This window comes from Solanum dulcamara, chromosome 6 (genome assembly GCF_947179165.1).
Source record: "Solanum dulcamara chromosome 6, daSolDulc1.2, whole genome shotgun sequence".
Taxonomy (NCBI): domain Eukaryota; kingdom Viridiplantae; phylum Streptophyta; class Magnoliopsida; order Solanales; family Solanaceae; genus Solanum; species Solanum dulcamara.
The window spans coordinates 65,345,056-65,361,645 of NC_077242.1; the positions used below are offsets into that span (position 1 = coordinate 65,345,056).

The following is a 16,590-nucleotide window of genomic DNA, read 5'->3' on the forward strand; positions in this document are numbered from 1 at the left end:
AGGAGAAATAAATTTTCATAAATGACATCTTAAGTTCATTGTATCTCTTCACACCGGCCCATCCAAACCCCTACCCCCAACCCTTCACCATCTACCCTCAACCACCCACGATCCACGAACCCCCATTCTCACCACTTCCAGCCCATACATATTTTACTAGATTTACATATAAATACTCTTGAAATAATATTTTTTTTCAGTCTAAACACTAGAAAATAAATAAGAAACTTACTCCCATGAACAACATTTTCCTTTGTACCAAACACACCCAAATGCCAAATATTATCATGAAGGTAGTTACTTTGAGAGTGTTGCCAGGCTTAATAGGTGGATCAATACTGTAAAGTGAACTTTGACTGGTCCAGTTGTCCCACCAAAAAAAGTGAGGTTCTTGATGTTCCAAATCATATTGTTTTCCAACAGATCTCTAGATTTAAGCATATATTTCCAAGAGGAAAAGTCTCTAGTAGTAACCTCTTTGGAAATTGGGTTGCTCCTAGGACAATATTTACCCTAATTGTAGATGAAAGACAACATAGGAAAGATACACCAACTGCAAGATATATTTTCCGACACCATCATAGAAGCAGTTCAACTCATCACATTCAACTTACCAAAAGACTAGCCTCAACTTCTGAAACAAAATAATGCACCATATAACGATCTAACATCTATGCTAAAATGTCAAAACCAAGCCTCGACAATAACATGTAATATTATTTAGCTGCTATAGTAAAATGTCATTATAAACAACATTCCTAATGTAATAAATTATTATTATAAAAAAAATATAATATAACATAACATGAGTGATCGAGTTCCATATAAAACATAATTGCTATTGCAAAATGTATTATAGCAGATGATTGTGTTAGAGAAATCTGATGGTAATCCAAATGACAAACAAGATACCACTTCCAAGCATGAATGCTTCTACCATTTTCCAACATCCATCAAAACTGAAGTCTAAACATAAAAAAATTATAGCAAATCGTAAAAAGACTTATTTTCATCTCATATTTGTCTGTCGCCCCATTTTTCTTAAGAGGGCAACTCAGACCACGATTTATGAAAGAAGAACAAACAATTTATTCTACAGTGATACCGTAACACATGACAGCAATTTGTACACCAGGAAGAATTCAAAATTTTCCAGATTATAAAGAGGAAAATTACTTAACGTGCATCAAGAGTCTTCAGTCTAAACTACTCTTAACAGAACTCAAAAGTGAAGATCAAGGCGCCCACACCCACTGCTCAATCATAATCTACACCATCATCATCTTCATCAAGCTCCACTTCAGCAGCATCAGATCCTCCAAGGAGAGAGAGGAAAACTAAAACTGCAACTAGTTGAGTGACCAGAAAATATTTAGCCCTTTTGCGAAACTTTTTCTCTTCCTCAGTTTTTTCCCTCTTAGGCTTGCTTTTGGGTTTTGAACCTAAATGAATAAATAAAACAAAACAATTAGATAGTAGCAAAAACAAAAAAATAACAATAACTACAACAAAATAATATGATAGTCGAAGTATAAAATAATAATAGAAAGTAGAAATAAAAGGACAATAAACTATAAGAGCAATACTACAACACAGTAGCTCACTGCTACCTACAAATCATTGGCCCTAATTCTTGTCCTCCACGCCCTCATATCTAAAGTCATGTCCTCGATAAGCTAAAACTGTGTCATGTCATATCCTGTCTAATCATCCTCCCCAAATTCGGTCTAGACCTCTCTTGAAACCATCCATAGCCAACCTCTCACACCTCCGTACTCCGTGTCTCTCCTCTTCACATGACCAAACCATCTCAAGCTCGCATCCCACATCTTATCCTCCACCGAAACTATTCCCACCTTATTCTGAATATCCTCATTTTTAATCTTATCTCTCCTAATATGCCTACACATCTATTGCAACATCCTCATTTCTGCAACTTTCACCTTCTAATCGTGAGAGTTCTTAACTGGCCAATGCTCCGCTCCATACAACAAAGTTGGTCTAACCACCACCCCGTAGAACCTGCCTTTAAGCTTTGGTGGCACCTTCTTATCACATAAGACTCCAGATGAGAGCATTCATTTCATTCACCCTCCACCAATATGATGAATGACTTCCTCTTCAATCTCTCCATTTTCTTGAATAATAGACTCAAAATACTTGAAACTTCCTCTCTTTTCGAAAACTTATGTATCAAGCCTCACTTTCCACATCATCCTCATGTGTTACATCACTGAACTTGCACTCCAAGTACTCTATCTTGGCCCTGCTCAACCTAAATCATTTAGATTCCAAGGTCCATGTCCAAACCTCCAGCAGAGCATTAACACCGCCACGAGTCTAGTCAGCTAGAAATATGTCATCCACAACAACAACAACAACAACAACAACCCAGTGAAATCCCACAACGTGGGGTCTGGGGAGGGTAGATTGTACGCAGACCTTACTCCTACCAAGGTAGGACGGCTGTTTCCGAGAGACCCTCGGCTCAAAAAAAAAAAAAAAAAAAAAAAAAAAAAAAAAAAAAAACGGAAAAGGGGGTCAGATAAAGTTAAAAAAATTCAAAGCGCTATAGAAAAATAAATCACGAAGGCATCACAGATAAAATAGAGTAATCAAAAGTACTGAAAGCAATAAATAGTAACAGAAATAGCAGAAATGAGAGTACAAGGAATTGTAATGTGCTAGTGCGCCTATGAATAGGGAAGAATAACGATACTATGTACTAGCCTTCTACCCTAATGTGGGTCCTCCACAGCCTCCTATCTAAGGTCATGTCCTCGGTAAGCTGTAACTGAGCCATGTCCTGTCTAATCACCTCTCCCCAATACTTCATCGGCCTACCCCTACCTCTTCTGTAGCCATCCATAGCCAACCTCTCACACCTTCTCACTGGGTCATCTGTGTCTCTCCTCTTCACATGCCCAAACCATCTCAGTCGCATTTCCCGCATCTTGTCTTCCACCGAGGCCACTCCTACCTTGTCCCGAATAGCCTCATTTCTAATCCTGTCGCTCTTGGTGTGACCACACATCCATCTCAACATTCTCATCTCGGCAACTTTCATCTTTTGAATGTGAGAGATCTTAACTGGCCAACACTCTGCCCCATACAACATAGCCGGTCTAACCACCACTTTGTAGAATTTGCCCTTAAGTTGTGGTGGCACCTTCTTATCGCATAGCACTCCGGAAGCGAGCCTCCATTTCATCCACGCTGCCCCAATACGATGTGTGACATCATCGTCAATTTCCCCGCTGCCTTGCATGATAGACCCAAGATACTTGAAACTACTTCTCTTTTGAATAGCTTGGGCACCAAGCTTAACTTCCACGCCAACCTCGTGAGGTGTCTCACTAAACTTGCACTCTAAGTACTCTGTCTTGGTCATACTCAGCTTAAACCCTTTAGACTCCAAGGTATGTCTCCAATCCTCCATCTTAGCATTAACTCCACTACGAGTCTCATCAATCAGGACTATGTCATCCGCGAAAAGCATACACCATGGCACCCCACCTTTAATTTGTCGCGTCAATGCATCCATTACCAAGGCAAATAAAAATGGACTTAGAGCTGATCCTTGATGCAACCCCATCCCAACTGGGAAATGCTCTGAGTCCCCTCCTACTGTCCTTACCCTGGTTTTGGCTCCCTCATACATGTCCTTGATCACCCTAATGTATGCCACAGGTACATCTTTAGCCTCCAAACATTTCCATAGTATCTCTCTTGGAACTTTATCGTAGGCCTTTTCTAAGTCGATGAATACCATATGCAAGTCTCTCTTCCTCTCCCTATATTGCTCCACCAGTCTCCTCATAAGATGGATGGCTTCTGTAGTTGAGCGTCCCGGCATAAATCCGAACTGGTTCTCTGAAATAGACACGCCTCTCCTCACCCTCATCTCCACCACTCTTTCCCACACTTTCATAGTGTGGCTTAGTAACTTGATACCTCTATAGTTGTTGCAACTCTGGATATCCCCTTTGTTTTTGTATAGAGGGATCATTACACTCGACCTCCATTCTTCGGGCATCGTTGCCGTTTTAAAGATGACATTAAATAACCTAGTCAGCCACTCCAAACCTACCAAGCTGGCACTCTTCCAAAATTCCCCAGGAATCTCGTCAGGTCCGGTTGCTCTTCCCCAGCGCATCCTACGAACAGCACCCTTAACCTCTTCGACCTTAATACTCCTGCAATATCCAAAATTGCGACGCCTCTCTGTATGTTCCAAATCTCCCAACACAAAGTCTCTGTCCCCTACGTCATTCAAGAGTTTATGGAAGTATGACTGCCACCTCTGTTTAATGAGAGTCTCTTCTACCAATACTTTTCCATGCTCGTCCTTAATACACTTCACTTGGTCCACATCGCGTTCCCTTCTCGCCCGCACCCTGGCTAGCTTGAACAATTTCCTATCCCCACCTTTTTCTTCTAGTTCAGCATAGAGGCGTTCAAAAGCTATCGTTTTTGCCGTCGAAACAGCCGACTTCGCCTCCTTCTTCGCCATCTTATAAAGTTCCTTATTCGTCCACTCCTCCACCTCATCCGTGCTTTCTATCAACTTCGCGTATGCCATTTTCTTTGCTTCCACCTTCCCTTGCACTTCTACATTCCACCACCAGTCCCCTTGATGTCGACTACGACTGCCTGTCGAGACTCCCAACACTTCCCTTGCTACAACCCTAATACAACTAGTCGTCCTATCCCACATACTGTTCGCATCCCCACTACTATTCCAGGCCCCCATGTCCTTCAATTTCTCTCCCATCTCTAAAGCACTAGCCGTGGTCAAACTCCCCCATCTGATCCTAGGTCGATCATTCCCGACCCTCTTCTTCCTCGTCATCTTGATCCCTAAATCCATTACCAAGAGCTTATGTCGGGTTGTAAGGTTGTCTATCGGAATGACCTTGCAGTCTTTGCACAGACCTTTATCATCCTTCCTAAGGAGTAAAAAGTCTATCTGAGTCTTAGCCACCGAACTACTGAAGGTTACCAAATGGTCCTCCTTTTTTGGAAAATTCGAATTAACTATCACCAACCCAAAAGCTCTTGCGAACTCCAAAAGTGAAACTCCTCCTCCATTTCTGTCCCCAAAACCAAAGCCTCCATGCACATCGTCATACCCTCCCGAAATAGACCCGATGTGCCCATTGAAGTCACCTCCCACGAAAAGCTTCTCAGTAGGCGGTATGCTTCCCACTAACTCGTCCAAATCCTCCCAAAAGCGCCTCTTCTCCTCCTCTACTAAGCCCGCTTGCGGCGCATAAGCACTAATAATGTTCAAAGTGGTCCCTTCAATGACCACCTTAATCGACATCATCCTATCAGTGATTCTCCTAACCTCCACCACCTGATCCCTTAGAGCACTGTCTACTAAAATGCCTACCCCATTCCTATACTTTGATCTACCAGAGAACCAAAGCTTATACCCGTCTACCTCCTTAGCTTTAGTACCTACCCATTTGGTCTCTTGGACACAAGCTATATTAATCTTCCTTTTCTTAAGAATCTTAACTAGCTCTATTGACTTTCCCGTTAACGTCCCAATGTTCCAAGAACCTACTCTTAGTCTAGACTCTCCTTTAACCCATTTACCCCTCCTTACCCTCGTCCCCGACCCTAAATGAGAACATGACCCTAATCCACCATCACTATCCAAAGCCACGAAAACGCGTATGAACTACTAAAGTATTAAATGGTCTAAAGTCAGCAAAATATAACGACAAGTGTATGAACAAAGAATATTTGGAAACCGGAGGTACCAACTCCAGTTGAAAAGAACCTGGTTCACGCCGGAAACACTGTTCGCGCGCTGGAAACACTGTTCACGTGCCGGAAACACTGTTCACGCGCCGAAAACACTGTTCACGCGCCGGAAACACTGTTCACGTGCCGGAAATACTGTTCACTCGCCGGAAATACCGAAATACCTGTGCAAAAACTGCCCGAAAATCTACTGGTGGAGGATTTTCGATCGCAGTCAAAGAGGAAAAAGGAGAAGAGAAAAAAAAATACAAAGAAGAAGGAAGGAAGAGATGAAGAGAGAGAACAGAAGGGGGGGAGATCTGGCCGGAAATAGTCTTCGCCGGAGGCCGCTAGGGGAGGTGTTGGCCTGGGTGTAGATGGAATGGAGATGGGGGGGTCAGGGGGGTCGGGGGTGGGGGTGGGGGAGCACTTACCGTTGGAAGATGAGAGGAGAGAGAAGAGAGCAAATAGTCAGTACAATAATTAACTGATAATAATTAGAATAGAAAAGATATGTCATCCACAAATAACATATATCATGGCACCTCACCTTGAATGTCTTGTTCATTTATCCATGACCAAGGTAAATAAAAACAAACTAAAGGTTGATCCCTAGTGCAACCCCATCAAAACTGGGAAGCGCTCCGAGTCTCCTCCCACAATATCCTTAATTGATAGTCAATACAAAAAACTACCTAACGCGTGAAGTATAAATGCAGGTGACATAGCAAAAAAAAATGCATGGAAGGCATGTTTCAATATAAAGAAGAAAAGTTAAGACATGTAGCTATTTAATTCTTTTCCTCGTTCTTCTCCTTCTTCAAGCCTCCTCTCTGTCGTCCAAATCCAGACCATCCCTCAACTACTTTAAGTCTCAACCAACAGTCTTAACATCTCCCTTATCTTGAGATCAATGGCTTAAATCTGCAACTAAATTGCTACAACTTTTCTTCTTCCTCTGTAGCAAACTCGGCATAGGTGAGCCACTTCACCGGTCCTTATGCTCTCAACATCCCCCCAGCACTAACCCACGCACTACCTCATCTCTTAATGTCGAGAAAAACCCTAGCTTTCTCTTCCAAAAATCAGAACTCCAATATTTTGTTACCCACCACACTTTTCTTCTCTCCATTTTTTCTTTTTTCGCGGAGGGTGGTATTGTCAGGAGAGAAATTGGAAGCGGAGTTAATGAGGGGGTTGAGAAGAAACAACAATTTTTCAGTTTATGGGTCTCAAGTCATTTTATTGATCAAATCTCAGATGGGAAGTGCACAATCCGCCATGCCAGCATTTAGAACTTAATAGAAAATTCGACAGGTCAAAGTGTTCAATATGTCACAAATTAAGATTAGTTATCTAAATGAAATATCAAGCAAAGTTTAGGTGTCTATGGCTATACCCAGACTAAATCAAACTACTAGTGGTACACTTTTGAGCTACCACTGGCTAATTCCATAAAATGTGACCGGATTACCTCCCAAGTTCCACTTCTTTTTTTTTTCATATTTACATTACTTATGCAGAAATTATAGAACTAAACAAAGATTTTATACCAGAAACTAAGTGTTACATAAGTAAAACCAAGTATTGGGATTAAGAGCCTGTTTGGATTGCCTTATTTTAGGTGTTTTTAAGCTAAAATGGTTTTTCAGAACTTTTAAAGTGTTCGGGTAAAATTAAAGTGTTTTTCAGCACTTGTTTTTAAGTCAAAATAACAAAAATAAGCCAAAAGTCATAAGTTAGAAATCATAATTTATGATTTTTGGCTTATAAGCCAAAAGCAATAAGTCAATCCAAACAGACTCTAAATGTGCTTATGCCTCAAACAAACAACAGCCCTAAATTAAAAAGACCAGGGTTTTAGCAGGCAAGGTAAGGTAAGTAGTTCGACCAACAACAGAAAGTGGATCATAGGCATTCAAGATATGAAATTTTTAATATTAGCAGAAATATAGAGAAGGGCAATATATATTTATGATGCAACTAACAGACTATCACCCAAGAATTCCAAAAAGTGAAAGAAAAAAGAACCATTATCTATGTAAAGCAGAATAATATGGTACTATCAGAACTATCAGAAAGTTACTCACTCCATTGTGAAGGACGCCTTGGCACAGATGAAGAAGGATCGCTCTGGGATTGTGTACCGGAAGATGATGATCCACTAGAATCTACCAGTTCACTTTTATACTTCTCAGTGTAGCTTACAAGATTACCATGTTCCAAGAGCTTGCTTCGGAGCACTGAAGTTTCCTATCAGCAGACATAGACAACTTAAAGGTAATTAGTGAAAGTGCCAGAGTGACAATCACGTCTATTTTGCACTGCTTTAATAAAATAACGGTGTGGTGTAAAATAAAAACAATTCAACTGCCTGCTGTGCTTTCCAAAGAGATGACAAACAGAGACATGTCTGATGCCAATATCAGAATATAGAGCCAACTTCTGACACATTCCAGATATTTTTAAACATCTTTAACTATTTCAAAATGTTGCATAGGCATGTAATTGTGCATATTTCATATTTGTTTCAAACAAATCCACTCTAAACCAAAATGAGCTTTGAAACAGACAAAAAGCACCATTTTCTTAATCAAGCAGTTTTAGTACTCAGGAAATATTACTCCCAATGATCCAAAATGAACGTAATTCTAGTGTCAGTTGACCAGTGCTTCTTCCTCATCGCAATAACTTGTTCCCTTCTTACACAATCATGTAGACACAGGCACGGTGATTGTTTAACTTCTTGTTTCACATGAGAGGAAACCGATTGTCATCTCTACCTAGTAGTTATAAGTTGTAACTATTATTATTAAACAGTTAGGGTCGTTTGGTTGGGTGTATTAGTAATGCTTGTATTAATTATGCTTGCATTAGTTATCCCGAGATTATTTCTAATGCAGTGGTGTTTGGTTTATTTAAAATAACATGTATTGCATAATATCTAAAAAGAAAAAAAAATACCCTTTACAAATATGGTGGAAAGGATGTGGAAAAGGTTTTTAGGGGCAATTGTATATTTAATCATGTTAATGCATGCATTAAAACTCAATACATGGTATTAGTAACACAAACCTCAATACACATTAGTGCTCGCATTAGTTACACGTAGGTTGAAAAAGAGTACCAAACAAGGTACTAGGAATACACAAAGCTAATGTATGCATTATTTTTTCCTTACACACTACCAAACGACCCCTTACTTCCAAATTTACCATATAGTACAGTACAAGTCATGAACAAAAGCTAAGCGCATAAAATTGGTTAAATAAAGCCACGGCGTACTCACCGGCAAAGCATACAGTGTAAAAAGTGCATATCCGAGGAAAACTGCATCCAAACTTGTTGGCCTGTTAAATAACTTGAGAGATTAGTACATAATGATGCAAACAAAATGATACATTTGCTTAGTTAGCTGAACTGTTGTTGAATGAAGTAACCTGTTGTCGAAGAAATAGGCCTGCTCCCCTAATCTAGTTGATAAAGCACTAAAGGCATCATTTGCATTTCTGTAAATCTGTCCAGCAAAAGTTTTTGATTAATCCCCATAATGAACAATATGTGAAATTAAAGCTGCAAGAAAGATCAAAAACGAAGCAAAAAGGGAATCTCATTCAACTGTCTGGACTCCCTTCCCACAGCAACCCAGAGACCATAGTTTCTACAACACTTCAACCTCAAACTAGTCTGAGTGGGCTTTATGATTTCTAATACTCCCTCCGTTTCAATTTCATTGTCCTGGTTTGACTTGACACGGAGCTTAAGAAAGTAAAGGAACTTTTGAATCTTGTAGTCTTAAATTAAAGATACGTAGAATGTACCAAAATGTCCTTTAATCTTGTGGTCTTAAACATGCCATGTGGAAAGTTGAAACTAAAGAGTTGCCAAAAAAGGGAAGAGGCATTCTATTTTAAATGGACGAAAAAGAAAAGTGGGACAAGCAAATTGAAACAAAGGGAGTATCCATTATGCTCCATAGTCCATTCGGGCCTATTTTCATTCCAATATCCAATAATTTGTTTTTTTCCAACTATTTTAGGATTTCTACGAGACAAATAGTTTCCTACTGCAGAAAAATCCATAAATTCGATTACTCTCTTCAAGGATAAAATTGTAGCTAACAGTTTATTTATAGCTAAGGTGTTTAGAAAAGGTGAACAAATACAAATATACACAAAATCCATTCCGGAAGATTTGCTCTCATAGTATGAGTGCAGAAAAGTAGCGGAGAAAAAACAGATACCAATAGAACAATATTACCTCTTCCTCTCTTCTTTCAGCATCTTCTTTCGTAATACCAAGAATTTGTTTCACAACATGAACTTGCTTTAAATACAAGATTTTTCCAAGAGGCCACGGGAGATCTGAATAATAAATCTTGTGTGCAGAAGTTCCATCAGAACCCACCCAAAGTTCATAAATAATGGCATCTGCAAGACATGAATCAACCATAGCCTTTGCTGATATCCATTCAGGTATACCGCGGGCTTGAGAGTCCAAATCAACGAAACCATCTTCGCTTAAACTGCGGATAACTCCACCCTTCTCATTGTTGTAGGCTACGTATGTACCAGATTCGACATAAGGTATTTGATCTGGCGAAAACACAATAAATATCGGGCAATCAACCTTTAGGATGACTCAATGTGCTGAAAGAAAGGATATGGCGTATTAATTGACTCAAAATATTGCGAAACCTGATTGACAAGAAAATGAACAACCCAAATGGAAAATATACTGTAAAGGCACTACACAAATGGTTCCCATTTAAATCATTAGCCTGATGAGAGAAAAATTAAGAATTGCTACTTAAAAAGACAGTACTAAATTTAACTGAAATATTTTGGCGATAGAGCTTTACTGGCCAAATTTATCAATAAGCTTTACCATACAACTGCTACAAATTTATTTTGAACCCCTAAGTCTATGCTCTTTTATCCTTGAAACAATCATCAAATGCATCATTGTATCATCTATAGTAGACTCAAAATGCCTCTGAGATTCAATCATAAGCCGCGGGCAGGTCCCAGGAAGATGTATGCGGCCTAAGATCGGATTGCGGGCCTGCACTCCAGCGATCAGTGAATGGCATTCACCACTCAACCCGGCCTGCGGTGATCAATTTCTTAGTGCTGTTGAATCCCGTGGGACAAGGCCAATTAGGTTAGCCTACTTATCAGGAAATATTCGAGGACTCAGTCCCACCCATTCTCTGCTTCCCTTTTTCAAGTACTGGTAAATATATCTAACTTCATCACAAGCACAAATGAATTTCTCTAGTTCAAGATTCTCTTCACATGGTGTGTATAAATTCTTCTAATATCAGATAGTTCTTGGATCATTTAACACATGAAATCTCCCCATTCCGAGCTAGAAATCAACTCAAATAAAGCGTTGAGAAGCTAGACCACAGTATATGTACCATCTAACGGGAAAACTCAGAGTGTGTTTTTGGAAGGCATAAGGCGACAAGGGCCTGCCTCACTGAGGCCAGAGGCGAGGCACTCGCCTTTTTCAAGTGAGGCGTCAATTAATACCAAAAATTAAAATATTTAATTGCATATATACAACAACATACCCAATAAAATCCCACAAGTGGGGTCTGGGGAGGGTAAGATGTACGCAGACCTTACCACTACCTCATGGAGATAGAGAGGTTGTTTCCGAAAGACTCTCGGCTCAAAAGTCACAGTCCCAAGTAAGACAGAAAAACAATATATATAGCATAATGGCAAAAAAAGCGATGCAAATTTTACAAGAGAAAAACAGTAACGATAGTAAAGTAATGTGATAACAAAGGCAATAATAACACAACTATCAAGAAATAACATATCAATAAATATTTCAATTAAAAATTGTATACACCTAAACTGAATTAGGCAGCAAATAAAAATATATGGACTAGAAAATGAAAAGAAAAAACTGAACAGATTCACAAAAAATAGAAATAGAGGCCAAAAAACAGAGGAGGAAAGCTGTGCACAATGCAGCCGGGGTTACTGGTTAATGTCGGAAACAGAGGGAGAGGAGAAAGAAGAAAGAAGAAGAAGAAGAAAAATGGAGAAGAAAGACTGCTGAAACAGAGGAGAAAGAAGAAAGGAGAACAAAGAAGAAGAAGAAGATGTACCTTTTTTGCTTTTGCAGCTAAAGAGAACAAAGGGGAGAAGAGAACTCAGTGGACTCTTTGAAGTTTGAGGTATTAAAAAGAAATTTGAGGTAATAAACCCTAAAATCACGTTTTAAATTCTAAATTGCTGCGTCAGTTTCTTTTAAACAAAAGGCGACACCTCAGTCACCTTACCTCGCCTCGCGCCTTATTGTTACTTTTCGATGTATGCTCGCCTTGCCAGACAGGCGACAAGGGCTCACTTTGCCTCCAAAGGGGCTAAGACGGGCGTCTTTAACAACGCTGAACACACCCAGGGCAGATCTGAACATTAGCAGCTGTAACTAAGAGCAATGCCGACCTTACTGCCATATTTATCCATGTAACTAAGACCAATGCTTAACCCATCCAATCAGAAAATACAAGGGAATACAAACCTCTTTTCCTCCTATAGAAAAAATAGGACTTTGGCACTTGTTTATCAATCAGCTAATCAACTACAATTCAGTCTCAGTTGGGTACAATCCTCTAAGCACATCCTACTTATATAGGGTACATTTCGTTCTAATACAAAATAATGTTGACTTTTAAGTATATTAGGAGTTCTTTAACCAAAGATTCTCCAAAGCTTGCATTTATCCATATACAGAGATACAAGTATCTAACAAAAATAAAAACCCATTTACAACCACCGAGTCTGACATTATGTAAGAACAACAAGAAGAATCAGCCCCAACTTCCTAAAATGATCCTTCACGTTCATTGCATTTGTTCATAACTAATGCAGATTAATGTAGAGAAATTGCGAGTTGTTAAAGAAAGTGCATCTCTGTTGCATCCTTACAACTGAACCAAAATTCTGGGGCTATAACTAGAGGCAGCTCTAGGATTTCTAAAACATGAGCGCACTACTAAAGAAATGGGGGAAAATGTGTGAAGTGGGAATTATCCTTGTTCCTCTAGGTAAATAACTCAACTTTCAATCAGGTGCATCATTAAGCCTTTTTGTTGAATGGGTGTCAGCAGGTAATATTAGATCAATTTTAAAATATTTATTAAAAAAACCTAGTTTGCAGGAAGACCATGGATTCACGTGCACAGTAAATTGCATGGAAAATTCGCTCCTGCCTATAACAATCCAATACATTATAACAATATTATAACTTCTCATATGATTATTAAGTATCTAACTCGACTAGGAGGCAAGTAGGTGTAGAGGAGTTTTATGGTTTGATTAGACAGTTGTACTAGAAGTTAAAGAGGAAGCAGAAGGTAACGAGCAATATAATGATGGTTCTGATAGAGATTTCATTGATCTTGAGCAGGAATTATATTATGATCAAATTGTGATATTTTAAAGCTTGGTAGGACTTGTGAAATGTGCAAGTTAAACAAATGTTCTTTGATTGTACCTATTATAAGTCTCGCGTTTTTTTAGTGGCACATATATTAGGCATTATTCATCAAAAATACTAGTGTATTTAGTATTGATTTGTCTTTCTTTGTATGCATAATGTTTATTTTTATAACTTTTCACGCGCTCCAACCAAATATCCGTGTAACTTTTTTGCGCTTTATACTTTGGAAACACACTTAACCTGTGCTAGAGCACACCAAGTTCAAAAGAAAAAGATTGCTCCATAAAAATCTACAGTCGAAAGACTCCTAATTGTTGTAAGATTACTCAAGCACATAAATTTGGAGGCTTGGCTTCTACACTGAAATGAAGACCTTCAAGAAGATATACAAGACTAGAAAATTTTCTTTATCCATCATAAAATAACTACCATAGATTTTAAATTAAAAAAAGAGTCGGGGAAACTCAAGAATCCTACTTCAACCAAAATATTTTTTTTGATAATTTTGGTGTCTGAACCAGCTTGCGCACACCTCAACTAATTCTACGGGATACCTTCAACCTCCTACCAGCATAAGTACAGAGTAACCCTATCAACCAAGGTTTGCACAGATGAGAAGAAACTACCTAGTGTTTTTACCTCTGCTAGGGACGAGGTTTCCAACCCATTCATTGACCACTAGGCTATACCCTTAGATGCTAAAACTTTGACTCATCTAAAACCCCAAAAGTAATCGATAGTTGAACACTGCCAGAACAAAGGGATATAAATTATCAGTTCTTGCATCCTAATGATAAGAATGTGTCATCTGGTGGAGACATATCATAAGAACTGTCATAAGAGTTTCGACAATTTGCATTGTTTCCATATTTCACAGCAAATATTCCGCCACTTCATTAGATTAACAATTATGCAACAGAAACACCAAATTTACTCTCTCTAACCTACTTTGTTCGTTAAATTTCACATATCTAGGATAAATATGTCCAAAATTTGGAGTTAAATCGGACATAAACTATCTCATTATTCAAAAACCCAACTTAAACAATCTAAAAAATTATTTTTCGTCAAAACGGACGGCATAAAAATCTACATCTTAGATGATAGCAAAATACGAACACTATTATGGTATAAAAGGAATATTACTTATTGTGTCCTAATGTAAGCACATGATCATCTGGAAGAATAAAATTATACACTTTTGCATGCCTTCACAGCAAAGAAGCATAATTTTGATATTAAAAAACCTCTAAACATAAAGTAATAATTACCAACAACAAACCCAGTATAGTCCCCACCATGTGGGGAAGTAATAATTACCAAAAACACAGAAAATAGCTCAAATAAAAATCATAAAATTTTGATAATTAATAAGCAAAAAAGAAGTACCAGAATCAGGGTTAATGAGATTGAAATCCAAATGAAATGGAGTGCCGGAGAATTTGAGGTAAACATAAGCGGGTAAGCAGTTAGGGCAAGAAGTGGGTAGTCCGAAACAGGATTTTCTGGTCACAAGTGTCAGTTTCTCTCTATCCTTTGATTCTTCCATTCTCTGTATCTGGAATTGAAATTGATGAAAAATAAAACCCTAGCGGGTAGGGTTTTGACTCGTGTGAATTAGGGAATAAGTAAGGACTGATAATAAGTGAAGTGATTTCCAGGAATAGAAAGCCTCTTGCTTCTAATTTATGTAAATGTAAATGTAAATAATATATTTTTCTAAAAATACTTTTCACTACTTAATTATACAGCAAAAATATTGTTTTACAAGCTCACTTTTATTTGTTCATTATTTTAAAAATATTTTTTTTATTTTTTACTTTAAACATATCAAAAAAGAAATAGCAACTCGGTGCACTAAGCTTTCATTAATGAGTCTGGAGAAGGGTCTGACCATAATGATTTATTGTACACGGTCTTACTTTATATTTCTCTCTGAGTTTGTTTTCAAGTCTTGAACCCGTGACCTCTTGATCATATAGCAGCAATTTTATCAGTTACTCTCGCCTTTTTTTAACATGTCAAAAAATGATAATTATTTTTTCATATTTTATCATTAGCATTAATTATTTATTTTTCAAGACTTAATACTAAATATCAATTAATAGGTTAAATATGGTAAAATAGTCAAATCCATCATTGTTTTCTTAATAAATATGACAAGTAAAAAGTGGACGGGGGGGAGTATTATGAAAACACATCATTTTTGAAAAATTGTCTTCTGTCTAGCAAACTCATTAGGCTTCTTTCTACAAATTATACTATGAGGTCCATACATAAAATATAATCTATTCTCAAATCCAATTAAAGAAAAAAGAGTTACAATAAAAAGAGAGTTTTCATTTGGCCAAAGACAGAGATAATTTTTGTAACTTGTCTCTATCTTTTTTAGCCACTTAAATTAAACTTAATATTGACCTTTATTTAAATTGTGTAACTTAGACACATTTTACTCAGCAACAAACAAAGTGACATGTCAAGAAGTGTCAATTAAACAATATCATGTGAAATATGATTTCAAATAAATAAATAACTTTTTTGAACAACAAAATATTTATTTCGCCATTCTCTCTCACATTACCTAAGATTTTAAAATCCAACTTAAAGCTTCGTGTTCTCCCTCCACAAAATTGTTTGGAATTGCAGAGATAATTTAGTACAAATCGGATGAAGAATGATTAAATGTTTCGATAGACTTCAATTTTTGTCCTACAAAGTTTTTTATCAAGGCATTTAAGTTTTAAGGTTGGAATTAAAACCCCTGCATTTCTGAAATGTATACTGGGTGATATATGTGGGTCAATTCACCCTGCATGTGGACCATTTAAATATTATATGATCTTGATAGATGCTTTTACAAGATGGTCACATGTGTGCCTATTATCAACTCGCAACATGGCTTTTGCGCGATTGTTGGCTCAAATAATAAGATTAAAAGCACAATTTTCAGACTATGCAATAAAGACAATTCGTCTAGATAATGTTGGTAAGTTTACATCTCAGACACTTAATGATTATTGTATGTCTACTAGGATAATAGTTGAACATCCAGTTGCTCATGTTCGTACTCAGAATGGTCTAGCGGAATCATTGATTAACGTCTTCAATTGATAGTTAGACCAATGCTAATGAGAACAAAGCTACATGTTTCTATGTGGGGGCATGCTATGTTGCATGCAACAATACTTGTGAGCATAAGGTCAATCAGTTATCATGAACTCTCCTCATTATAATTGACTTTTGGTCAGGAGCCAAATATTTCTCATCTTAAAATTTTTGGATGTGCGGTATATGTTCCAATTGTTCTACCATACGCACAAAGATGGGCCCTCAAAGAAGGTTGAGGATATATGTTGGGTATGAAGCTCTTTC

At 37.9% G+C, this 16,590-nt stretch overlaps 1 protein-coding gene across 1 annotated transcript; it reads right to left on the minus strand.

Moving 5' to 3' along the window:
* Positions 1 to 888: 888 nt before the first annotated feature.
* Positions 889 to 14,873, minus strand: LOC129891270 (mitochondrial outer membrane import complex protein METAXIN). The gene is made up of 6 exons (XM_055966568.1): positions 14,608 to 14,873; positions 10,015 to 10,349; positions 9,195 to 9,271; positions 9,044 to 9,104; positions 7,845 to 8,007; positions 889 to 1,442 (listed from the first exon to the last, which is right to left on the minus strand). The coding sequence occupies exons 1-6, from the start codon at positions 14,765 to 14,767 to the stop codon at positions 1,258 to 1,260; spliced, it is 981 nt and encodes a 326-aa protein (XP_055822543.1). The 5' UTR covers positions 14,768 to 14,873; the 3' UTR covers positions 889 to 1,257.
* Positions 14,874 to 16,590: the final 1,717 nt, after the last annotated feature.